We start from the raw sequence: 25,325 nt of genomic DNA on the forward strand, positions 1-25,325 counted from the left end.
TCCGCTATTTCCCTAACGACGCTGTTGCTTGGCTCAGCAAATGTCCAAACCCTAACTAAAGACCCGACGGACAGCATCATCGTGCGGGGCGAGCCCACGGGCCATGCGGGGACAGTGCAAGGCGACCATGGCAGGAAGCCATGTTGCCACTACGCTGCTCCGTGACCATATGACGCTCCTCCGCTGCACCGTGACCATGTGACAGCATCACGTCACACCGCAACGAGTTGCCATGACATCACCACATGACCCTGGGAGGAGCCAGGCAAAGAAACGTGTGGGCGGCTGGGAGTTGCCATGTGCCCTGGGGAGGGCGGGGACTTGTTCTGACCTTGACCTTGCAGGAAATGACGAGTCTCTACTTCCGGACTCTCTGTTGCAGGAGCAACGGGCAGCCCTCAGCCGCAGGGCATGCCGGGTAGTACTGTGTTTCTAGGCCCGTGCGCGGAGCGGAGCCTTCTGGGAAGCGCGTCGCTGTCGCGGTGCACGCCGGGTAAAGATGGATTCTTACGGGCTCTTCCGGAAGCTGGGGGCTGGCGCCAGGTTCGATCTGAAGCGCTTCAGGCAGGACGCCCGGCGCTTCAAGGTACCGCCCGAGCCGAGCCGAGCCGAGCCGGGCCAGTTCCCACCACGCCGGGCGCGGCACATGCCAGCCCCGTCCCCGCGGCGAGCCAGCCCGCCTCAGGGCTGGTTCTCTTGGTTCTGGGCCCCGGATCGCCTCGGCAGAGTCCGGCTCCGGTTCCTGGTTCTGGCCCGGAGTCGGGGCCCCACCGCCGGGGCCTGGTCGTTAGCTGGATGCCCGCCCCCCACCCGTGACCAGTCCGGGTCTTGCTCGTTGTCTGGTCCCGATGCCTGCCCGGGACCCTGCTGGTTCCCCTGCCCAGATTCTGGCCCCGGCCCCGGGATCCCTTCCTGGGTGCCTGGTTCTGGCTCTTGGCTTTGGCGTTTGATAGACGAGTCAGTGCAAACCGCGGATTCGGTGATACTGGGACAGTTTGTCCAATGGAGCTGAGTTCTTTTTTTTTTTTTTTACATTTTAGGTGGTGAAAAGCAAAGACCATGAAGTGGACTCTCCAGGGAGTCTTGACTTTTTTGGAAGCAAAGATAAAAAGCTTCCAAGTATTTCTGAAAAGGGCCTCGGAACAAACGGAGCCAAGAAATCTGAAGCTAAAATACAGCAACGTGAACTGCACGTGGATGAAAAAACCGATGACTCTGAAGAGATGCTTAATGCGGGGACTGCAAAGAAGAGAAAACGAGACATAGGGAACTTTGAAGGGAAGAAAAGGAAGAGAAAGACACGAGGTAGTGAGATTCTTCTCTTCTGTACATGAGAATGTGCTCTTGTTGCTTTCATAACTTTAGTAACAAATCTGAGATCTGACTTGTATTGATAAATGCAGAAATCACTGAGCACAAGAAATTTCGAATACTAATAAATGGGGTTGTAACAAAATGTCATGAAACTCTTGTGAAGAAATACAATCTGTAGGAAACTAGTACTTGATTCCTGTCATTGTTTTAAATACCCACTGCATAAAGGTAATTTCCCCAAGGTTTGTTTTTAAAACAGCAGTTTTCTTAATTTCTTGCTTTCTGAGATAAGTTTCTCAGTAAGATGAATTTAAAAACAAGTTGCTCAGTGATTTTTGTATTTTAGTAATACTGAACTCTGATATCACTGTCTGTTCAGACTCTGCTCTTAAAAAAAGAGAGAAAGAAAGGTGCCAGGATGCTGCAGAATTCTTCCCATCCCAATTAATTAACTGCTGAAGAAGCTCTAAGCCTGGTCTACAGTAGTTTTGTTCCAGTATAACTATGTTGGCGTTGGGGATGATTTTTATTGATATACCACTACAACCTCTACAGTGGATGCATTTGTAACAGAATAAAGATGGAGGTATAATGCTGGAATAAAGATGCCTTACATAGGCCTAAGTCATGAAATTGCATATTATCACCACCACTGCTCTTCTGATATACTGTATCTTGCATGATTGAATATTGTAAACAAATGATCAGTTCATTTATTTAACAAATATGGCATGGAATTACTGTAGTCAAATGATGTGAGTGAAAGCATTATTTATTGAATACATTATTCCACTAGTGTTCAGCTCTTCTTGTATCACTTTCCCACAACTTTCAGCTGCTTTTTTCTTTTTAGATTATAAGGTTTTTTGGGCGGGCAGTCAGGCAGGCACCTTTGTTATCTTACATATCGTTAAGGTACCTAGCACTCTTGGAGTGTAAATAACTGAATATAAATATATAGTTATAAATATAAATAAATGAATAATAGATGCTGATGAAAATGAAGGCCTTAATTTGTCCGTAATTTTTTTAATGCTAAAAATCTGTGGGTTTACCAGCTATGTTCTTGGCCAGAAGAAGAGGTTGGAGAGATTTTTTCTGGCTGGCTGAGTTCAGGGAACGAAATAAACTTGCCAGAATGCAGAGCTAAAGTGTTCGGTGTCTGATCTTGTGTCCACTGGAATCAATGGGAACTTTACCATTGACTTCACTGGGTTCAAGATCAAGCTCCTAACATCTGTTCCTCTTACTAGATGGCTCTTTGAGTTGATTGATTGATTGATTGATTTTTTTAAGAACCTGTTTCAGTCAGCTCTGATGTGGAAAATGATGGGATATTGTGGATGTCCTCTTTGGAAGCAAAGATTAAAGGTACAAGAGAAAAGGGGGAAAAGAAACCTACTGCAGAGAAACTGGAACAACTCAGACAGCAAAAGGTGAGGCTGGCTTATTTGAATGTAACTAAAAATAGCTAAAAATAGTTTGTGTTCTCTTGTGTGAGCATTTTATCTGGAAGTTGCAGTCATTTGCTATGTCTTCTCTTGCAATGAACTCAGTATAGTATGAAAAAATAACTGGAAAATGGATCCAAATGTGTGTAACTGACTAGTGTCATAAAAAGGAATTTAAGCTAGGGTAAATTAATAACTTTAGCTATGATTTTATACAAAGACTTAGTGAAGTTCTTAAATTAATGCATGTAAGTAATGGACTATTCTTATGTGTAAATTTAAGCATGAATAAGTCTTTGCGGGATCAGGGTCTTTTTTTTGGTAGTGTTGCAGATGTTAATGGCGAAACTTAAATGCTGACAATAGAGATGTAAGTGTTATGTCTATTCTGTAATTTTTCTTCTAGGAAATGGTTTTTAAAAGCATTAAGTTTTAAATCTATTTAGAGCATTTTTTGAAGATGCAGCCTTGTCTGATTGTTAGAGTACAGAAATAGGAATCAAAAGACTGGGGCTCTACTTTTAGTTCTGACGCTGACTTATTGTGAACGTGAACAAGTCACATTTTCATATCTGTAAAATACTATCTCCATAAAGGTGCTGTGAGGCTTCATCTATTTCTCTGAAAATACACTGTTGGAGAACAAAATGGCTGCTCTTATTTTCTGTAGGAAAAATCCATCTCTGACATTGTGCAATTTTTATATTTTGCCTTATAGATAAACCATTTCAGAAATAAACACAAGATTAATGTTCAAGGAACAGATCTCCCTGAACCAATCGCCACATTTGAGCAACTTCAAGCAGAGTATAAAATCCAGCCTAAAATAATGCAAAATATTCAAGCTGCTGGCTTCCAGGCCCCCACACCAATTCAGATGCAAGCCATTCCAGTCATGCTTCATGTAAGTTTCCTTGTCTTACACTTTGATATACAATGAGATGGTATAACTCGAATTGAGAGTTCCCACTGGGGACGTAAAATGATATTTTAGAATAGAGTAAACAGAGTACTGTAGTTCATATTCAAATCTTGTGATGGTATGACTACTACAGTGGAAACGTCTGTCATTTAGCTTCCTCAAGTTCTGTATTTCCTATTGTTAGTAAGGCAGTTTAAATGTAACTTCAACTTGCAGTAGGTGCAATATGATTGAGGTAAGAGTCAGAACCTTTAACTTCTGCATTTCCTGGTTTATTTATTGTTTTTGGTCCAACATATAACCCCAGTGTTTGTGGTGTTGCAGCTTTTTGCATTAATTAAAAAAAACCACTAAATGTAAATGTTACGCTCTTTCCTGTTTTATACTAATAGGGCCGGGAACTTCTGGCATCAGCTCCCACTGGGTCAGGAAAGACTTTGGCTTTTAGCATTCCTATTTTGACACATCTGAAACAACCTATGAATAAAGGATTCAGAGCTCTGGTCATATCACCTACCCGAGAACTTGCTAGTCAGGTAGGGTTTTTTTAAGTCATCATAAAATAATTATGTACTGTATTTGTAAGTACATTCCATTATTCTGATTGAGGAAAAACAGAAGCTTGGTGATGTTGTTTTTCATTTCTACTCTTAGACTTTATTGGATAAAATTCAAGTTTATATGAAAGAATGTTTAAAGAAATGTCCTGTCTTCTGTAAAGTGTCTAGTATGCTTTGGATGCTATGAAATGTAAAGACATGGCTAGTGAAGTCAGTTGTTGGTTGTGTGTATGTTCTTTTGTGAGCTGTCCCATCGAGGTCCGCTATGTCCGCTATCTGCGCAGAGCGGGAACTGCCCAATAAGACCACAGAACTCAGTTCCGTAGCGAAAGCACTTGGTCAGGTTTGTTGTCCGTGAAGCATGGTCCTAATGCTCCAGCTCCGTGGTTACAGGTAGACTGACATGTATGCTCGTTGCAATGAACTCAGATCAATGAATGGTGGGACTTTCCATTCCCCCTTTGGCCAGACAAAAACACTCCTTCTGAGACCCTCTTTTATACACTGATGCAAACTAGTTATGTATTGCCCCTCTACTGTGGTTAGTTATCACCCTTTACCCTGTACATGGTGGTTCAATCAAAACATCTCTATCCATCATACTGTCATCCTGACCTTATCTTTAGGATGAGTCAACCTTTCCTTGTTATCTTCGGGGAGTGTGTTCATATCATACTTGGTATGTTTGGTTTTTTGGTTTATTTTTATTTAAGTATTTTTTTTTTTTCCCCCAGTACCAGCCCTGGTCTTGCCAGATTGTGTGATCTTGCAAGCAGGCATGTTTTGTAACAGAGCCTGACTTTGCTTTCTATCAGCAGGGCTTGATTACTCCTTTAGTTCAAACCTCATATCAGGCCTCATGTCCCAGAGTCTCACTTTCTTCTACAGTTAGAGCAGGGGATTGGACACACAACTCCTGGATCTTATTTTAAAATTCCATTTAAGCTTATAACACTTATGCGCATTAATCCAGCATGTGAGCGCAGGAGATGCTAGTGCTACCTTATTTTCTGCATTTGAGAGGGGGGGGGAGTGTGTGTGTGTGTGTGTGTGTGTGTGTGTGTGTGTGTGGAGTTCCATTGTACATCAATGGGAGTCTTGTCTATGTAGCGAGAGCAGACGATCAGAGTCAAACTGAGGCATAGCAGACCTTGGGGGGAGAATTTTGTACAAGTGAATAATTCATATGGGAAGCCCGAGTTTTGTGATGTTTACACTGAAATATTTTTGACACTTTTTTCCCACAACCTGAAATCGGAGTGGTTTTTGAAGCAGTGTATGTCTTACAAACCTACAGAGTTTGTCTTTTTGTTCCAAAAGCTACCCCAGTATGTATTGTTGTATATTGCAGACCCATCAAGCTACCCCAGTATGTATTGTTGTATATTGCAGACCCATCGAGAGTTAGTAAAGCTGTCTGAGGGGACTGGATTCAGAATACATATGATCCATAAAGCAGCTGAAGCAACCAAGAAGTTTGGGCCCAAATCCTCTCAGAAATTTGGTAATCATTTTTAATAATCATATGGGGATTCTCTGAAGCCTTTGAAACTTAGCACAATTTTTAATTGATGTATGATTTTAAACAGGTCTGTAATTCCTGTAGTCACTTGCTTCTGTGAATACAATATCCTTGCAGTCAAGACGTTAAGAGGTGGAGGAGAAATAGCTCCAGAAATTAAGAAGAGGAAAGCTACCTCTTCTGTACAAAACAAATGCTGCTTGAATACTGGAAAAGCAATTTGTGGGTGGTGAGGCAAAAACAAGCATTCTGATAACTGACTATGCTGTGTCATTTCAGTTGTTGGAATATAGGCATGTAGCTGAGTTTGGTTATGGAAAGCAGAGAGTGGCAACCTCTTCAGTGTCTTGTGGTAACTTATTCATGCAGTATCATTAGGCTCTGCCATGGGAATCTTAACCACTGCACTTTGTGAACTATCTACTTAACATCCAGAATTATCTAAAAGCTAATAAATCCTCACAACACCTTTATATTTAAAGTAAGTACATAAATATTAATAGCTCCATTTTTACAGATGGGGTAATCAGAAACACAGAGAGATGAAGTGACTTGCCTCAGGCTTTCAGCAAATTAGTATCAGAGCAGGGATTAGAGCTCTAGGGTCCCAGGTCTGGGCTCCCATCATTAGACCATGCTGCTTATCTATTTAAACATGCTTTCTGCCCTCTTTTGCTTCTCTTTAACACTGGTTTGCTTCTTCTGTAGATATATTAGTGACTACTCCAAACAGACTCATTTATTTGCTGAAACAAGATCCTCCAGTCATAGATTTGACAAGGTATGAAGAGGCTTTTTTTTTAATTTTTGTTTTTGCTAGTGACTTTCTTCCTGTCAGGATTTCTGAACATGGATTTCTCTCTTATAAACTGCTTCTATTGAACAGAAAATATCTTGTTTTTCCTAGAGTTGAATGGTTGGTGGTTGATGAGTCAGACAAACTATTTGAAGATGGGAAGTCAGGGTTCAGAGACCAGTTAGCCTCCATCTTCCTGGCATGCACGTCCCACATTGTCAAAAGAGCCTTATTCAGTGCAACCTTTGCGTACGACGTAGAGCAATGGTGCAAACTCAACCTGGACAATGTCATTTTGGTGTCTATTGGAGCAAGGTAAGTGTGCAGGTATTGACTAGGTGGTCTTCCTTGCGGGATCTCCTGTCTTATTCAGCCAGCTGTCAGCCCCCATGTGGGCAGAGAACTACTTGCATCTCTTCGCCATTTACTTGAACAGCTGAGATATCTACACCTAGTGCCACAGTTTCAACCATCTCAAGAATCAGATCTCAAGGTGCTGTTCTGTGTTGAATGTTTATTTGCTGAGAATAGTGAACATTATCTTGAGGAGGAGGATATACTGGAGAAATTACTTCACATCTTGCAGTATTTCTTTTTCAATCGTAAATTTCTTATATCTGTAAGACACTAACAGTGACTTATTTCTGTGTGATTTGATTTTGGTTTCAGAAACTCTGCAGCAGAGACAGTAGATCAGGAGCTCTTGTTTGTTGGCTCAGAGACAGGAAAACTACTGGCAATGAGAGACCTTGTTAAAAAGGTAGTTATGAAGTGACTGACCACCTTCCTCCTTGTTTATTAACTTACTAACTCAGCTGTGATATAAAATGTGCTGCACTAAAAAAAGGGCAAGTGTGCCCTGCCTATGAAACCAGAAGGCCTTCTCTGTAGTTTGGTCTGTTTTTAACCTACATTCAGGTAAAACAGAGAATTTGTACAGTTCATTATAAACTAAATGTTACTTGGAAAATGTGTGTTTGGTTTTTTGTTTTGGTTTTTTTTTTGTTTGGTTTTTTTTTAGTCGTGTAGCTGCTCAATTTGTTCTTCTAGATTGAAAAATAGCTTGTTGCTTTCTATGAATCAAATTTAGCCCTCCTCCCAAAGCCAGGTGTAACTCCTTAAATCAGAGTCTGCTTAGTCCAGGCCTCAGGAGAGTTTTGTCATCAAAAATCACCATCAGAATGTAAAACATCCAGGATAACATGGTAGCCCAGAACTGAAGTTTAATTGAAATGGGGAAAAGACTTGTAAGCAGAAACCCTCGAGAGCTTTACACAGCCTTGTTCTCTTGCAGGGTTTCACTCCTCCGGTCCTTGTTTTTGTGCAGTCCATTGAAAGGGCTAAAGAGCTCTTCCATGAGCTCATTTATGAAGGGATCAACGTGGATGTCATCCATGCAGACAAAACACAGCAGCAGGTAGGAGTTTGTCGATGTAGTCTTCTTCTTTTACAGAAGCTGTTTAGAAAGCAGGTTGTACAGGCTGTAGTGTAAAAATTAGACCATCCTTCTGCGGCAGTTATCTGTGACAAGCAGGCATGTCATTATGGTGGGATTTTTTTGTTTGGAGGAAGGGTGGGAATTGGGTTTACTGTTTAGTATAATGTTGGCAGATATCAATACACAACCCCTCTTCCATTCTCCAGGTGCTAATTAGTAGATCACTTTCACAATTTTTGTTTTACCAGAGAGATAACGTAGTACACAGTTTCAGAGCTGGGAAGATTTGGGTGCTTATCTGCACAGCCTTGCTAGCACGAGGGATTGACTTCAAAGGCGTGAATATGGTCATTAACTATGACTTCCCAACCAGTGCCGTGGAATACATCCACCGGATAGGTGAGTAGTTGTTCTTTGACAAAGCAGGATGTTTGCACTCATTCGCTGTCGGTTAGCTTTTGAGTGGGGTGTGTCGTCTGGTGTTTAGAGCAGAAATCTTGGCGTCAAGACTCCTGGATTACCCCAACTCTGCTACTGACTTTGCCACATCATTTAACCTACTTTATGCCTCAGTTCACCCATCTGCAAAATTGTATTTCTGATCTACTTCCCAGAGGGTTTATTATCCATAATTCTTGTTTGTAAAGTGTTTTTTAGATCCTTCATACTGGCAACTACTCTTCCTCATTATGAACAACATGGCTAAGTGAAAACTACTAAGTAATATATTGGCAAATTGCACTTGGTGGTAGTTAGGGAGGAAGAATTACTACTTCAGTAAGGTGCTGGAAAGTATTAAAGTAAAAATTCTTAACTTTGTCTGTCTGCATGATTGGTCTTTGACAGGTCGTACTGGAAGAGCAGGACACACAGGAAAAGCAGTTACTTTCTTTACTGAAGATGATAAACCTTTATTACGAAGGTAAATTGGGAAATGTGACATAGTGATACTCCTTACACTTCACTCCTACATTGTTGGACTCTTTCTCAGGACAAACAATTACCAAATGGTTGTGTTTGGTATTAAATTCCTCATCTAAGCATAACACTTTTTCATAATTTTGAATCCACCCTAAATTATATAAAGCTACTTACGGGTGAGGTTTCAGTTCTTAGCTCTGCATACTTCAGAACTGCAAAGATCTGTCACCACATTACCCTTCAGTGTGGGAAGCTTCTGATATTCATCAAAGATTAACCTTGAAGCATTTCGTGAATCCGGTGATAAAGAATTCAGTGTCCTTTCACTTGCTGCACTCAAACCTAATAATGGCAATACAAGGCACTGACATATTAACAACACTGTTTATAAGCATACGGTGAAGTATCGGGGCTTGTTGGTGGAATTGGTGACCTTGTGACTTTTTAATAGGAGTTAGGCCGATGCAATTGGCCTGGTCTTCTGCAGGGCTGTGGGTGCTATTTTTTGGTCCTCCTAATCTCTCTCCTTGCACTGTCAAACAAAACTGCTGCTAGCTCTTCCAAAAAGCTTCTGGATCCTGCAGTAGTTTTGAAACTACAGTCCTAGTCTCGTTCCTCAGCCTATTCATGCCTGCAAATTAAAAATCTTTGGCAGAACTTTCCTTTTTTAGCTTCTTATTACTCCAGTCATTTACCTACCATATTATACTAATGGAATTTTAGTTTCAGTTCATTTATAAGCCAGTGAACTTGACCATTTATTTTCATTCATACTATTTGATTGTTGCTATTTTCTCTTTCTGTTTCAAGCTTCCCAGGCTCACTCCTTTTCACTACAGATGAGAAATAACGCAACTGCTTCCTAGAAATAGTTGTTCTCCATTAAATAACTATATATCTACTCGGGAATTCAGTACTTTATTTGATATTCCTCTCCCTCCCTTTCTTCCAGTGTAGCCAATGTTATCGAGCGGGCTGGCTGTCCTGTGCCAGACTATATAAAACACTTCCACAAACTGCAAAGGTAAGAAGGTTGCTTTAGGTCTCTTTCTGGTTTGTGTGACATTTGAGATTAAGAGACTTGCAAGCAGTCTGTTAGATGTTGAGTGTGTGCGCGCTCGTGCTCGCTCGCTCTCTCTCTCGCTCTCTCTCTCGCTCGCTCTCTCGCTCGCTCGCTCTCTCGCTCTCTCTCTCTCTCTCTCTCTGTAGGTGCTTTCAACTTTTCTTCATACGTATTGTCAGAATTAATATTCTACATTTTTATAAAGAGTAGTTAAAATAGAGCGGGGGCTGAAGTTTGATGTTGGCGTCTTGTTTGTAGCACCAGGTGCACTGAACAAATGTGAGCAAAACGCGTTAGTAAACATACATAAATTACTTGTGTGGTTAAAAGCAGGACAAGAGAGATGCCCAAAACTTAAATCCAAACTACTGAAGAGATTAACAAATCCAGTAGAGATGATTCAGACTAGAAATGAAAACATTACATTGGACAGTTAGAAACAAAAAAAAGGAATGTTTTGCTGTAAGGAATATGGTTCTAGTTTTTCTTCCTTCTGATTATTTTACATGCTTATAATTGGGAAAATCTAGAGCTGTACTTTAAGGAATAAAAATAGCTTTTATCAGAGTTGTTTTTTTTTTAAGAAAGCACTTTCCCTAAATTGTATAAAAGCAATTATCCTCTTTGAAGCCTCAGGCTTCTGAGAATCTGCTCCTAGCATTCCCAGTCCTGCAGTGAGCTCTGCACAGGTGGTGCTCATTGCATGATTAGAGCCCTAATGGGAGTAAAATCCTTGAGGACTCTTGGTCTCTAACACTGCACAACTGCTAAGATTGTTTCTGGAAGCTTGTTGAAATTTTCAGTTTTTTATTTAAAAAAAACACTACTTGTTTATCTTTTCTCATATGTAGGTCTGATCACATTTAACACAAAGCTAGAAATCTGTTATATATATACACACATACCATCATTCACATGTTCCAACACTGCATAATATTTTTAAAGTCTATTTAAAATAAAGGTGGGCCCATAGAGAGGCAACCAATCTGGCGCAAAGACAAAGAAGGGGAAACTCCAAAAGAGAGAACTGGCTGAATTGTTAAATCCTTGGAATAAAGTAACCCAACTGTACAAAATTGCTTTGGTGGTTGGTGGTGGGTTTTTTTTTTTGTTTGTTTTTGGTTTTTTTTGGGAAGGATCTGAAAGTATTTTCAGTATCAAGTGTGGTTCTTTCAGATGTTGACCTTGCCTTTAACAGCGCTTTAATCTTATTTTCCTAAATGACATCTTCAGTAAACAAAAGAAGAAGCTGATTAAGAAGCCTTTGGAAAGGGAGCACATTCGTACCACTCCTCAGTACTTATTAGAAAAAGCCAAGAAAAAAAAGTAAGTGGTTTCTTTCCAAAGGCGTAGAGAGCGAATCTCTGTTTTTATTTACCTATAGGAAGAGATTGAGCTTCAGATTTAAAAAAAGAGACAATTATATCACCAAATTTACTGTATACAGGGGTAGCTCAATTAACTGCTCATGATAAACACTATCCACAAGACAGGTCCAGCAATTGCATTAGCAGTGCAAGCTTCCTTGTGTTGTCCTGCTAGTGTGCTTCATACCTGATCAGATTGGACCACCTCTGGTCCAATCTCTGTAGCCAATTCAGTCTTTGACCCCTCTGCTGAGACTGCTAATATGGGTGCCAGTTTATGGTGGTGACTCTTAATGTGAACATCTGTCCATTGGGAACCAGACTCAGGCCACCAATTCATTTTACATACCACCAAACTACTATTGGATGATAGCAGTTCAGCTCATTATGAAGCTGGGTTGATTTTTAACCTGTGACCTTGAAGTACGGCTCCCCAGTCAAAATGTCATCACCAGAGCCTATCCAATCACCTTCCTGGAAGTTTTTTTTTAAAGTATGAAATGTTCATAGAAATAACAAACCTATAGTCACAGTTCACGATGGCTTAACCTCTACAGTCAAGAAGGCCTAGAAGGTCTCTCTTGGGGCCAGTAGAACAGATTTCCTAGGGCTTGGCCTTAATTGGCAGAGACATTGGGTGACACAACACCCTTATCTCAAGGTGACATAAGATTTAGAGAAAGTATTGCTCATCTGAAGAGGCCAAAAGAAGGTTGCTGGATGGTACACTGGGTTAATACAAAACCTTTCTATAATGAAGGTATAAACTTGTACTCTATTTTAGGACCCTGGGAAAACTGATTTATTGGTCTCATTTGAGTCCTTCTTTGTACACAACGATCTGGCACAGTTGACTATCTTTGGTTATAAAGACCCAGTACTGCATTAGAGATAAATACCTCTGAAGATTGTTGCTGTTAAATGCTTGTTTTATGGTAAAGTGCACTGAACGTTAGAGTCCGGGATATAGGTAGGCAAAGTGACGGATGTAATGTGAGGCTAATGTGTGGTTCAGATATGTGGTTCAGCTTTCAAGCATAAATCTCTAATTTAATTAATCTCTAATTTGTTGTTCTGTCTCTTAGGAAAATTATCCAGAAAAATATTAAGGAAAAGAAAGCCAAGGAGGCAAAAAATGTCTCTCCATTACAGACTGCTCCAGAAAGTTGACTGCTTTGTATGAATGATCCTGACAAACTGATTTTGGAAGGAGAATGTGATCACTGTCACAGCCAACGTTTCTCCTCTTTTTTCTTTTTTATATATATATTTAATGTTAACACATGAAAATCCTTAATGGAACACTGGTGGAAGAAGTCCATAAGAGTAACTTCTTATAGACAGACGTGCAAGAATCTGCTCCTGTAATGCACTACCCCACGCTTCTGAGCAATGGCTCAGAAATAGTATCTACTTGGGTTACAAGTGTTAGTAGTTCATTATCGTTTCTTGAGAACACTGTTTATTCTATATTGAGGTATAAAACCACCCTTCAAATATTTTCTGAAGTTATGGCTAAGGGAATCAGATATGCAAGATCAGAGCCTGTATTATTGTGCGGGGTAAGGAGAGCTGTTGAAGATTTCTTTAAGCACATTGCTTCTATTAATTTGATGAACAGGATAGACTTTTTGAAGACCTTGCCTTCCAAATTTACTTTTTTTGTGGCCTTAGAAATCTATTTGAAATAAACAATGTGTGGCATCACTCGCAACAGTAGGAAGGGACAGGGAAGCATATCAAACAATTGTAAAAACACCACTCAGCTTTATTTGTAGGGGTAATCTTAAACGTCAAAATAGAATAAACAGGATTTTCAAGAGGAGAGTTCTAAGACAGATTCTTCAGGCAGTTCATGTATCCTTTGCAGAACAAGTATGCAGACACTGTTCTTTTGACATCTTACGTAAGAAAAGGAACACATTCCACACTTTATTCCACTCTGGATTGCTCAGCTGCACTATACTCTCACTAGGAGTTCCTCCTCCTCGTTTGTTACCGTTAATCCATTTTGTAAATGGATCCCAGCCATGCATAAATTATCCTACTGTAGGCTACGGCTGATTGTTTTGTTGAAGTCTGTAGCCATTTTCTAAGATACAAGTTTTGTAAGGAAAGACAAAATAAAACTGATCAATGATCATTTCAGATTCCTGTTTATTTCCAAGTTATACTTAAATCGCATTACTTTTTGGACATGTATTATATGTTGTCTGTAAAACAATACATTCAATAGGTCTTATGTAGAAATAGGTGTCTTGTTCTGAAATGTAATCAGGCTGAATTCATAGGCGTGCGTGTGTGCGTGCACACCTATCATCTAAAAGATTTCCCCAGTACAATAATTTCAAGTCTCTAGTAAAAGCCATAAATACCAACAGATGCCAGTTGGTGGAAAAATTACAATGGGAAGTATTTAGCAATCTTAAATAGAAGGGTTACCACCACTTCCCCATAATAGCATTACTAAATTGTAACTGCGTCAACGCACCAATTGCTGTCGAGTAGCGGAGGAAAACGATTAGCTTATGGTGCTGGGTCAAATTCCTAGTCTAGTGTCATGGGATCATTAATGTCTACATATTGCAGGCAGCATTTTATTTTTTTAAGGATTTATTTGCACAATCTCAAAAGTGAACTGCGTGAAACTCAGTTTAGCTACCCTAGCAGGAAGGAGGCCTGAGTCAGATATGAATATGTAGTTTCTGAAAGTCTCTAGGAAGCATAACCAGCACTAGACCTCTGAGCAATTTAAGCAGCTGTATCCCATACTCTGTATTATTATGTTAAGCAGTGCTAGATTATGCCATAATTTTTTTTATGGTCTTTATACTTGGCAGATGGCAAATAGGAACAGTCTGGAATTTCCATGCGTCCTAATATGTCTGAGCAGGCTTCTTGCTGATCTCATAAAGAGATATGAGCTACTGCTGCACAGTTGCATGATTAGCTAGCAGCTCACATTTCACCTAATCATAGTGTGCTTTTAAGTTTAAATACTTCTGTATTTTTAGCCAGACATAACTAAAGTGTAAAGGCACAGTAATACTCCTGCTGCCTGCTGAAAATGAGATGAAGTAGCAAATTGATTTGAACTTTTACTAAATCAACTACTTTAGCAAACATTTGTATAGTGTACTTGTACAATGACTGCTGCTCTTTCTGGTACTGGGAGAGGACAATGGCAATACGGGGAGATGCTGGGAGGGGAAATAAGTAAGGTTGTTGCTTGTGCATATCACCACCATGGGGACTCAGACAGTGCTAAAGATGATGAAACGGGAAGGCAGTGGGATCAGATGGTATACCAGTTGAGGCCTTTAAACCAGTTGGCTAGGTGGGAGTGGAGATCATTTTTCAGCTTAATTTTCCATATTAGAAAAATGCCCAATGAATGAAGCAAGAGCACCTGGGTCCCTATTGAGCATAAAGGAGATGAGCAAGCAGTAGTAATCATTGATTCATCATGCTAAGTCTCATAATGAAATGGCTGGAAAGACTGAGCAAAGACTTTGGGAGGAACTGGAGGACCAATTAAGCAAAAACCAATTTGGGTTTATGCCAGCAAGGTCAACAATGGATGCAGTATTTGTAGCTCAAATATTTTTGGATTTAGAGAAGGGTTGTGACACAGTTCCTAGAGAATTGTTACGGTGGTGCCTGTAGTCAGACAATCTGCCCTAGACATACAGTCTGACTATCATTGACAGGGTAGCACAATAGGATTGAGGAACCGCTGTGGCTTTAGTGAGGTAGATCTACATCAAGGATCAGTGTTGTACCTGTTCCTATTTGTGATTGTAATGGACACTTTGACAGAGGAGATTAGCATGCTTTTCGACAAAGACATTATGTTGTGCGGTGAAGATAAATACGAACTTTAAAGGGACTTCAATCTATGGAGGGCTGCACTAGAGAAAATGGCTTACAAATCAGCCAACAAAAGACAATATGTGTGAGGCTTCGTTAAGCGGGACAAGGAGAAGCTAGTGAAACTAGCTGGTATACAGTTAGTCCACAGAGGGAATTGATGGGAATTCTCTGTGATATGAATATGCCAAGTGAACTAAAAAACAAAGTGTATAAGATCAAGATTAGGCCAACCATGACATACAGATCCGAATGCTAGTCAATGAGGAAGCGAGAACTACTTTACACTGCCAAAATGAGAATACTCAAGTGGACCCTGAAGTAAGACAAAATCTGATAGGCTATGCAATGAAAAATATGAGCCATGATGCAGGTAGCCCCCATCACAGAAAGTTGAGGGAGTATCTCAACTGAGATGGCTGGGTTATGAGAAATGACAGATGTGGGATACATTGGCCAGAGAGCACAAGAGCTAGCTGTCTGGGGACAAAGACCACAAGAAAGTTCTCTAGAAAGAGGTGGTTTGAGTTGCCGAAGGAGGACATGAAGGATGGTGTCTGCTTGGAAGATGCACTTAACATAGAAGATTAGGGTTGGAAGGGACCTCAGGAGGTCATCTAGTCCAACCCCCTGCTCAAAGCTGGACTAACTTCAGCTAAATCATCCCAGCCATGGCTTTGTCAAGCCACACTTTAAAAACCTCAAAGGATGGAGATTCCACCACCTCCCTAGGTAACCCATTCCAGTGCTTCACCATCCTCCCAGTGAAAAAGATTTTCTTAATAGTCAGCCTAGACCGCCCGCACTGCCACTTGAGACCATTGCTCCTAGTTCTGTAGTTTGCTACCACTGAGAACTGCCTAGCTCCATCCTCCGTGGAACCCCCCTTCAGCTAGTTGAAGGCCGCTATCAAATCCCCCCTCATTCTTCTCTTCTGCAGACTAAACAAGCCGACTTCCCTCAGCCTCTCCTCATGAGCCATGTACTCCAGAGCTCTAATCGTTTTTGTTGCCCTCCGCTGGATGAATGCTTGGAGACAAAGAACAAGAGCTGCTGAGCCTTACAGAGGGGCAAAGAGAAGAAGCTTTGTAATCCCTCTGGGGTCTAGCGATAGTTATTCTAGGGCCACTCTCTCTCTCTCTCACACCTGTTCACCGCCCCCACCAGGTGGTGTAATTGTATGTTTCTCTAGGGTCACACACATTCCTGTTGCCCTTAGGACAGTGTAGTCCCTATGGGATCTGTGTAGGGTACCTATAGGGTCTCCTATGCCCCACACCCAGGGCAGTGTGGGGGTTTCTGGAGGGTCTCTGTAGGGTATCTATAGGGTCTCCTATGCCCCAAGCCCAGGGCAGTGTGGGTTCTTCTGGAGGGTATCTATAGGGTCTCCTGTGCCCCACGCCCAGGGTAGTGTGGGTGTTTCTGGAGGGTCTCTGTAGGGTATCTATAGGGTCTCCCATGCCCCACGCTCAGGGCAGTGTGGGCTCTTCTGGGGGGTATCTATAGGGTCTCCCATGCCCCACGCTCAGGGCAGTGTGGGTTCTTCTGGGGGGTGCCTAGAGGGTCTCCCTCTCACCGCACCGCGGCAGCCTAGTCCCTACCGGCATCGCGGGGCCGGGCCGGGGCAAGGGGCGGAGCGGAGCCAGGAGGCGAGGCCAGGCCCGGCCAGGCCGCTCTGCCCCGGAAGTCGCGGCGGAGCGGCGCGGCTCGGCTCGGCTGACAGCGGCTGGCGCTGCGGGGCGGGGGCCGGCCGAGCCCGAGCGGGAAGATGGCGCTGCGGCCGGGTCCGGGAGCTGGCGGCGGCGGCGCCGCTGGGGCCGCGGGAGGGGGAGCGGGGCCGCCCGGAGCCGGCAGCGCTGGGGCCGCCCGGTAGGTGGAGAGGTTCCCGGGCGCTGGGGCTCCGGCGGGAGAAGGGGTCCGGGGAGTCCCCGGGGGGCTCGGGCCCAGCTGGGCGGCGCGGCCTATGGCAGGGATGAGGGGTGGGTCAGGGTCGATAGGGCTTGGGGGCGCTGAGGGTTGGTGGATGGGGGCGGGCGCTGGGGGAAGGGTAGCTGGGACAGTGAGGGGCTGGGGCTGAGGCAATGGGGGGTCGGGGCTGGGAGTGGGGGGTGGCTGAGGCAATGGGGGGTCGGGGCTGGGAGTGGGGGGTGGCTGAGGCAATGGGGGGTCCGGGCTGGGACTGGGGGGTGGCTGAGGTAATGGGGGGTCGGGGCTGGGGCGCTGGGGGGTGGCTGAGGCAGGACAGAGGTCAGGCTTGGGGATGGGGGATGATTGAAGCAGTGGGGGGTCAGGGTTGGGGCTAGGGGTTGGGGGCGTATCTGGGGTGGGGCAGGGCAGAGGTCGGGGCTGGGGGGGTGATTGGGACAGTGGGGAGGGTAGGTGATGGGGTGGGGGGTGATTGGGACAGTGGGGAGTGATTGGGACAGTGGGGAGGGTAGGTGATGGGGTGGGGGGTGATTGGGACAGTGGGGGGGGCAGGTGATGGGGTGGGGGGTGATTGGGACAGCGGGGGGTAGGTGATGGGGTGGGGGGTGATTGGGACAGTGGGGGGGGCAGGTGATGGGGTGGGGGGTGATTGGGACAGTGGGGGGGTTGGCTTGTTGGTTGGCTTTGATTTTTCTTTATCTAACTGTACCTCCATGCTTTTGGTTATGGGGGTAGTAAATGTTGTTTACAGCAGGACTGGGATCGTTTGTGTGTGTTTGAGGGGGTGGGGGACTCTGCTGCTGTGACCTGTTTGTGTGGATACTTCTCTCCCCTTGCCCCCCGTTGCTGTGGAGGAGGCTTCCTGCTGTCAGCAGTATGTGAGGTTTACAGAGTGACGGAGGTGGTAGGAGGGAGAAACTGGAAAATGAGAAATATTACAGCCTTTGTGTTATGTTTTGGGTGGGATAGGAGGCTAATCTTTGTATTTCTCCTCTCGCCTTTGGAACTGGGAATTGATTAGAGATTTCTTTTTAACTGAAGCATTTATAGGGCCTAAGGTCATAGCAGTTTTCTATGGCTGGACAGAGCTGTAGGAGTAGAGTCAGTACGCCTTTGATAAGTGAAGTTGTATTCATCAGGTATTCCTGGACATTTAAGTAAAATCCTGTCTGCTTTATGTTGGCGTCAAGGATCCCATGGCATTTCTCATAAAAGCAGGTGTTTGCCCTGGGGGCCTTCACCAAAATCACACACCTATACGTATAGGGTGCTTTCCTCCAGCTGTCTGCCTGGTTGCCACCCTTCACGTTAAAAGTTTCCGCATTTCTGTAGAGCTCCTGGGTATATAAATTTGTAAGGCACTTCAGAATCCTGCAGGATGAGAAGTGCAACAATATATAAAAATCTAAAATATAATTATTCCAAGCTGCTGCTTAAAAATCCATCCTTCCTTTTGTAGACACCTACCTTTCTAGTAAGACCCTAGATTGTAAAAAATGAAAGGATTCCAAAATTCCAATTTACTTGTCACTATGCTTTTTGTTAGCTTTATTCAGTTCTCTGAGCTTAGGGGATGGAAATTGATGAAGTCAGTTTCACTAGGATTTATGGTTAGTTTCACTTTGAGGATCTTGGTGCTTCTGGTATGGTATGAAAAACACCTTCCCCTTGTCAATACTATTGCTTCCACAGGCTCTGCACTCTTTGGGAATTATGGGTACAAAAACTCCAAGTGTAGGCACAGTCTAGGAGTTTGAGTTTGGGAAAGAGTCATCCTGTACCTTGTTGTTGTTCTAGAAGCTATCACGTGGATTCTTCAATGTAAAATCTGAATACAAAAGAAAATGAGGGTTTTTTTTTTTTTTTTTTTTTTCCCCCTTATCTGGCTGTTTAAGTGAAGCTGATTGCTGGAGCCTCCTACCTGAAACTCAAGTATCTATTATAAGAAATTTGCTATTGAATGATACAATAATATTAAGTGATGCTCCCAATAGCATTGAGATTATTGTCAAAGATTTTCCGAGGAGCTTCTGTAGGATATTATTACTCTTCAACTGTCACAGAGCTCTTCACTTTTTCTTTTTTTACATGATAATGCTTTTTAACCACACTTCTGTGCCTTGTTATATCATATACAATGCATAGTGAAATAAGTGTGTTGAATATCTGTATATTTTTTAATATGTTGCATTTTAGTGCCATGTCATCTAAAGTATTGCTGTTTGTATAAATATAGGTGTTCAGATATTACACTGAGTGCTGTTGAAATATTTACCAATACATTTTATTCCATTGTGTAGAATAATGTTGAACATGAAGTTATTCTGAAAGGGCATGCCTGATAGATGGAATGGAACCATGGGCTATTACAAAGTATAGATCATGTTCGTTGCATTTAGAATTGATTTTCAGCTAGCTATATCTCCCCTTTAATCCCAACACAATGTAATAAACAGTGCAGACTAATAATTTTAGCACACAACTTCTGGAAATGAGTCAGTTCCATTTTTCACTTTTTTCATGTTAATATAGGATGCCTGTTTGTTCAATAAGTAATTCTCTTGTAAATATAATTTTTTATAGAGTAAAATATTTTATTAAAGAGTAAATGAACTAAAGTTGCTTTAGACATTGCTCATATTCGTAAATGGTAACTGATTTTTAAAAAAGCATGTATCAAATAACTTCTTCTTGTGACTCCCTAGTAATGCATTGTCTAGTTTTTGTTTTTTTAACTTGGTGTGTATACACATTTTCTCTTCTGTTTGTGTGTGTATCTTTGAACAGCTATTTAACATTTCCATTTATATGCATAGCTCTTTCATACCAGAATTCTTGATTTTACATTTTCTCTTATTGCTAAAGAGTAGCCAAATGTGTAACTATATCTTTGATTGAACAATGTCAACCGTGAGTCCTACACACACTCAGGCCCTGTCTACACTTACCTCCGAGATTCGGCGGCAGACAACCAGAGTTACGCAAGCTACGCAAAAAACTTGCATAACTCCCGTCGACTTCTCTGCTTCTCTTCTGCGCGCCGTCTTCACTGCACTGCGCCGACAGGAACCATGTTCCCGTTGACACAGCGCTACGCCACTTGAGAAGGTGGTCTTAATACATCAATTTCTGGATCGACTGAGCGGGTCTTCACTGACCGCTCAGTCGATCCAGAGAAATCGATCTGACGGCGGCGAGTTTGCCATCGTCAGTGAAGACATAGCCTCAGAATTTTGTATCAGAGAAACTTTTTTTTGCATTTTTATTTAGTTCGTACAGTTAGCCTCTAATTAGCTATGGGTTTTACAGATGCTTATAAATAAGTCACTACTTTACTCTAGAAAGGGATAAATATTTAATGATCTGGCCTTTATTTGCTTACAACATGTGCTGGTACCTTACTGTGCTTGTACAGTTTGCATGCACTTTGGTTAGACTAGAACAGAACTGTATTTCTACCACCAGAATCCTCAGAAGGTAGGAAAAGGTGATACTTTAAAATAGTTGAGGATACTCTCTTTGATACAAGTGCTACCTTAAAATGTATGGTTCTAATAGCATTAATTACACTAATTATTAATAAACTTCTCATATTGATCTGCAAATTGGACCTGGAGTGAATAATTTATGCATGAGGAAAAGTTGATAGGTGTAGGTCAGAAACTGCATATTTCTGAACTTGTTTGTAAATGTTATGAGAGTATATTGCTGGCAAAAAGTGCCATCTTGACAGCTGTGGAAACTAAAGATCTTTGTCCACAGTTGAAGCAAAACCCAAGCTGCAATTACGTTGTCCTGTCAATGTGCTGCAGCCTTCTCCTATAGGGAACCACAGCTAGGAGCAAGAGGGTTCAGTTGTTGGCCCCTGTGCTGTGACTTGATACAAGATTGCCAGTGAATAGCAGCAGCTGTGTATTTTATGATGTCAGTACCTCTCCTCCCAGAATTGGACTGAGGCAACCAGGCTTGTTTCACATAGAAGACTGAACTTTCATCAATTGATAACAGCTTTTGGTGTAAACTGACCTGGGTTGGATTCTGCTCGAGCAGTCCAGCCTCAGTGCCTGCTACTAGATTTGGCAAAACATGCCTGTGCAGATCACTCTTCAGAGTGGTTGTAGGAGACATTTCTATTAATAGAGAACCCCAAAATTGTGGTGGTGGGAAGAATAAATTAGTGTAACTCCTGGCCCTAGAAGGGTGCATGTGTATGTTACAGTTTTATGACTGGAAGAATTAATGTGTGGCCTAATGGTTAAGGCAGAATGAAAAGTTGAGGAACTTAAGAGTATCTCGAGTTCAAATTTGAAGTTATATTAATAATTATTTGTATTATTATAGTACTTAAGAGCCCCAGTCATGGACTAGAGCCCAGAAATGAAGAGTAGTACAGATTGTCTTGGGTTAAACATATTGTGTGTTCTAAACTGTAGCTTATTATGATTGGACTCTACATTACATATGGATGCTGCATAGTAAAAGCATACAGGCACAATAAGGTATCTGGCTCTTTTACATTTACAAAACACAGTAGATTTCTGAATTCAGTGTTGGTTTTTAAGCATTATGAGCAGATCTTTGCTATGTCATTCCCTCCTCACTTTGTTTCTTTAGTCTGTCACATGACCTCCTGACTAACCCATCTTGGGCTGAGAGATGTTGAATGTCAGCTTCTCTCTCTGCATAGCGTTTTGATGTAAGAGGTTGGAGGGACATTGAAGAAAGTTCCTGGTTGGTAAATTATTGCTGATGTGTGTCTCTGAGAGTGACTTGCAAACAGTATTGCTAAACTAGGCCTCCTTTTTTCTATCCAGCAAAGCTGATGTTTTTGCTTCAAAGTGTGGACAAATATTGCTATAATAATTTTAACTGAAATTTTAACCCTGATTTTTATCCTGATGCTCTTGGTCTTTAATATTTGCTCAAGTGTGTTTCTTTCCCGTTCACTGTAATCATTTTCCTTTAAATGGGAGCAATGGAAAGTTAAAACACAGAGTAGGAAATGGACACTGCAATGTCTTCTAATTCTTCATGGTCAATAGGAAAAAAGTTCTTTCTTGGATAGTTTATTTCTCTGTGGAAAAACTTATTAAAGAGCTGGGATAAGTATGTTCAGATGCAGTTAGTAATCCTGCTGAATCAGACTTATCCAGCAGGGGATGCTTATTCATTCTGCAGCTCTTAAAGGCCTTGCCTGTATTAGGAAATTGACCCACTGCTGACCCAACCTTAGCTGATGTTGAAAACAATTCCATTGGCAGTATAGATGGGTCAAAACCATTTCCAGTACCTTTACAGAAAATGAGATGTGGTTCTTCTTCTCCTCACTCTGTATATTAATAATGCTGAAGATGGTTTTATTATCCCATTGATACTTCCAGTGAACCTCTCTTCAGCACTAGTTCAGGTGGATCCTTGCAGATAATCGTCTTTTTCTAATGGAAAAGGGAAAGTTTCTATGGTTAATTCCCTGGCTTATAGCTTGGGCAAACTTTTTGGACCAAGCAAGTGAGACAGTTTGGGATCTAGGACTGCAGAGGCAGACAATAACTTTCGCATTCTCAGTAGTTCAGTCCTTGAGTAATTATTTAGATATCTGGTCATAAACTCATGCTTTTTTATTTTATTTTCAGTTTCATGTTTCCTGTAGCAGGTGGTATTGGCGCGCATCAAGGTAAGTATAAATTTCAGATTCTGAATATTTTAGTTGCCCTTTCTTTGTGTAGAAGTTAATGTTAAGCATCCTAAGTCAGATGTACAGTAACTTTGCATTCTCTCCTGAAGCTTAGAATTGGGAATATTAAGCTTGCCTGTCAGCTATGTTTTTTACTTCCTGCCTCCTACTCAGTAACATTAATTTGAATCTTAATCTTTATTTGCAAAATTTTCAATTTAACTAATATTGGCTCTTATTGGGAAGGCAGTGTGCTCTCTAGGTTAGAATAGGGGACCTGGGAGTCTGAACTTCTGAGTTCTGTTCCTGACTCTGTCACTGAATTACAGTATGATTTGCGGTAAGGCATTTAACCTCTATGTATTTCAATCTACCCGGTCTGTATGCCTATATCTTGTGGTTGTTGTGAGGCCTGGTAAATACTTGGAAAACACTGAGAACCTAGAACTAGAGGCATGACATAAGTGCAAAGTATTATTAAAACACAAGGAACCTTCACCTTAAATAATTTTTATTCTCATTCCTGAGTCGATGTTACTTGTTTAAATAATGGAAAATATGAGGGTTCATTAAGCACTGATTGGCTCAGAAATATGCTGCTGAAGCTTCATTGATAATTCCTGAGCCAAATACATCCTTTCTCAGTGTTAAATTATCCGCGGTTATACTTATTTCACTGGAGCACTGATAATTAATATGTTTGTAATCAGTCTGTGTCTGCTGAGATTCTAAAATTATTACATCTCTGTGGTTTAATCTTTTTTAGTTTTACTCAGTGAATTAATACATTTCTGGCTGATTTATCCAATCTTATTTAAGTCAAGCTTTTATTGAAAGATGTTTCAACTGGTTAAACCTCTTATGTGGGCTAAATTCCCCTTCAAGGAACACAAGTTGTCCAGCCAGCTAAATATATAAAAGTGTAGCTGTGGACAAGATGTATCAATAATGCCTTTGAGGACAGTCATGTGAAGTATGTTGTAAGAAATAACCCTTTCAAGAGAAATTTGGAATGGGCTACCAGCACAAATCAGTTATTTTTGGAAACTACAGTTTTAAAATCCAAGAAGGGAAGAAAATTCCAAGCATCTGTCAAAGAACATTTGGGACTGAAGGCGGTCCCTCTGCTTAACTTATGGAGATGTCCTACAATGCTGCGTTCCCCAAAATGCCTCATACCACCTTAAGATGCTTCTGTTGCTGCCTGTGTTGTAGTACATTCTATGCACCAATTCACCCTTTGCGTAAAGAGTCCTTGTTTTAGCTTAAGCAGCACTGTCAATCACTCCTTCCTTCCATCCATTTAGTTTGAAAGATGAACTTTAAAACAAATGGGAATTTAATCAATGTTTAATGTTCTGGTGTAGGTATGATTCCTATTCAACAGCAAGGGTTTCCAATGGTATCAGTCATGCAATCTAATATGCCAGGCATGATGGGAATGAATTACGGCTCTCAGATGTCTCCTGGACCAATGACTATGCAGGTATGTGAGTAACATTTGTTTTCAGTAGATGTGAAATGATATAGATGCTTGAATGTATGTATCAGTAAGACTGTTGATGGCTAAGCCCTGAAAAAGGTCCTGTGACCTGCCTCTGAAGTCAGAAGTGTAAAGGGATCTGCCATTCCTGGGATGGGAAGTTAGGGGAGAAGGAGACCTGAGAATTAAGAGGCAGTAGCCCATAGGCAGGTGTCTTTATTGCATTGCATCGTTTTGGCTTCACAATCTTCTCTCTGAAAGTATTTTATAATTTTCATGACACTTGTGGGATTCCGTAAGTTTCCTTGTGATCTGGATAAGTAGCATACGGAGTGGATGAGGCAGTGAGAACTCAGCATGCATTATTCACTGTCGTAGCTGGGAGCAATAATGAGCCAGGGTATGGGTGGGAGGGAACATTGGCAGTGTTTAAAATAACTTGTATGGTTCAGTGTTTAGTGTTAAATAGCTTCTATCATCTACTATTCCAACAGCGCATTCCTTTTTTGTCTTTTCACCTTGTTTCACCCTTCCGTTTTATATTATTCTATGACTGTTTATTGTCCAGTATTTGAAATAAACTCTTTATGGGGAACATACATTGGCCTGTGTTCATTATATTTACTGTGTTCACTCATATTGTGATTTCTGCTTTGTCCCTTTTTTGTCATTTATATATGTTAGTTACCTATAGAATATTGTAAGCATACATGATGGTTCACAAATTTGTTAAACAAGGCCTAAAGGCCCCAGGGAGCAGCTAACATTTTGGAAAAAATTTTAATACTGTAAATTTCCTCCCTTTTGATCAAATTGGTTTTCCAAATTGTTCCTCCTCCTGCAGTTTTTGTCCTGAATTTCTCTCCTTTTTGCACGCTTGAAGTAACTTTACTCCTACATAACTCTTTATAATCTTCTCAAGGTTCTTCCCACATTGTAGGAAAAACAAATTCATTTTATATAGCTCATTGCTGAGAAGTGTGACTACAGTATAGTGCACGACATGATGTGAGGAGCT

General features: G+C 41.5%; 2 protein-coding genes across 10 annotated transcripts in view; both read left to right on the forward strand.

Moving 5' to 3' along the window:
* Positions 1 to 396: 396 nt before the first annotated feature.
* Positions 397 to 13,497, forward strand: DDX52 (DExD-box helicase 52). Of its 2 annotated transcripts, none has more exons than XM_067538087.1 (15): positions 397 to 586; positions 1,041 to 1,305; positions 2,611 to 2,750; positions 3,484 to 3,669; positions 4,080 to 4,223; positions 5,640 to 5,751; positions 6,478 to 6,550; positions 6,677 to 6,880; positions 7,235 to 7,325; positions 7,860 to 7,982; positions 8,252 to 8,402; positions 8,850 to 8,925; positions 9,877 to 9,948; positions 11,221 to 11,313; positions 12,440 to 13,497. In XM_067538087.1, the coding sequence occupies exons 1-15, from the start codon at positions 500 to 502 to the stop codon at positions 12,522 to 12,524; spliced, it is 1,902 nt and encodes a 633-aa protein (XP_067394188.1). In that variant the 5' UTR covers positions 397 to 499; the 3' UTR covers positions 12,525 to 13,497. The 2 variants fall into 2 exon arrangements, with proteins under 2 accessions (XP_067394188.1, XP_067394189.1); XM_067538088.1 differs by having other exon boundaries at positions 460 to 493.
* Positions 13,498 to 16,933: 3,436 nt separating this feature from the next.
* Positions 16,934 to 25,325, forward strand: part of SYNRG (synergin gamma) — a 69,455-nt gene continuing 61,063 nt past the window's right edge. For 3 of the 8 annotated variants that reach the window (XR_010918002.1, XM_067538093.1, XM_067538091.1), the window contains exons 1-3: positions 16,934 to 17,093; positions 22,784 to 22,824; positions 24,192 to 24,310. Coding sequence is in view for 7 of the 8 variants with exons in the window: in XM_067538093.1 (XP_067394194.1) it covers positions 16,993 to 17,093; positions 22,784 to 22,824; positions 24,192 to 24,310 (261 nt within the window). In the remaining variant the exon portion in view is untranslated. The remainder of the gene's footprint in view (positions 17,094 to 22,783; positions 22,825 to 24,191; positions 24,311 to 25,325) is intronic. The other 5 variants (XM_067538089.1, XM_067538090.1, XM_067538096.1 and 2 more) reach the window with 4 other exon arrangements.

The sequence above is a fragment of the Emydura macquarii genome, unplaced genomic scaffold (assembly GCF_026122565.2).
Source record: "Emydura macquarii macquarii isolate MOO-44397 ecotype Brisbane River unplaced genomic scaffold, CSIRO-AGI_Emac_v2 contig_450, whole genome shotgun sequence".
Classification (NCBI taxonomy): Eukaryota; Metazoa; Chordata; order Testudines; family Chelidae; genus Emydura; species Emydura macquarii.

What these genes read in the sequence shown, in the direction of transcription:
- DDX52 (XM_067538087.1), top strand. Translation starts at nt 500, where the DNA reads ATGGATTCTTACGGGCTCTTCCGGAAGCTGGGGGCTGGCGCCAGGTTC. An exon ending in CACTTCCACAAACTGCAAAG is followed by an intron (nt 9,949 to 11,220) that starts GTAAGAAGGTTG and finishes TGACATCTTCAG; the next exon opens with TAAACAAAAGAAGAAGCTGA. An exon ending in GAAAAAGCCAAGAAAAAAAA is followed by an intron (nt 11,314 to 12,439) that starts GTAAGTGGTTTC and finishes TCTGTCTCTTAG; the next exon opens with GAAAATTATCCAGAAAAATA.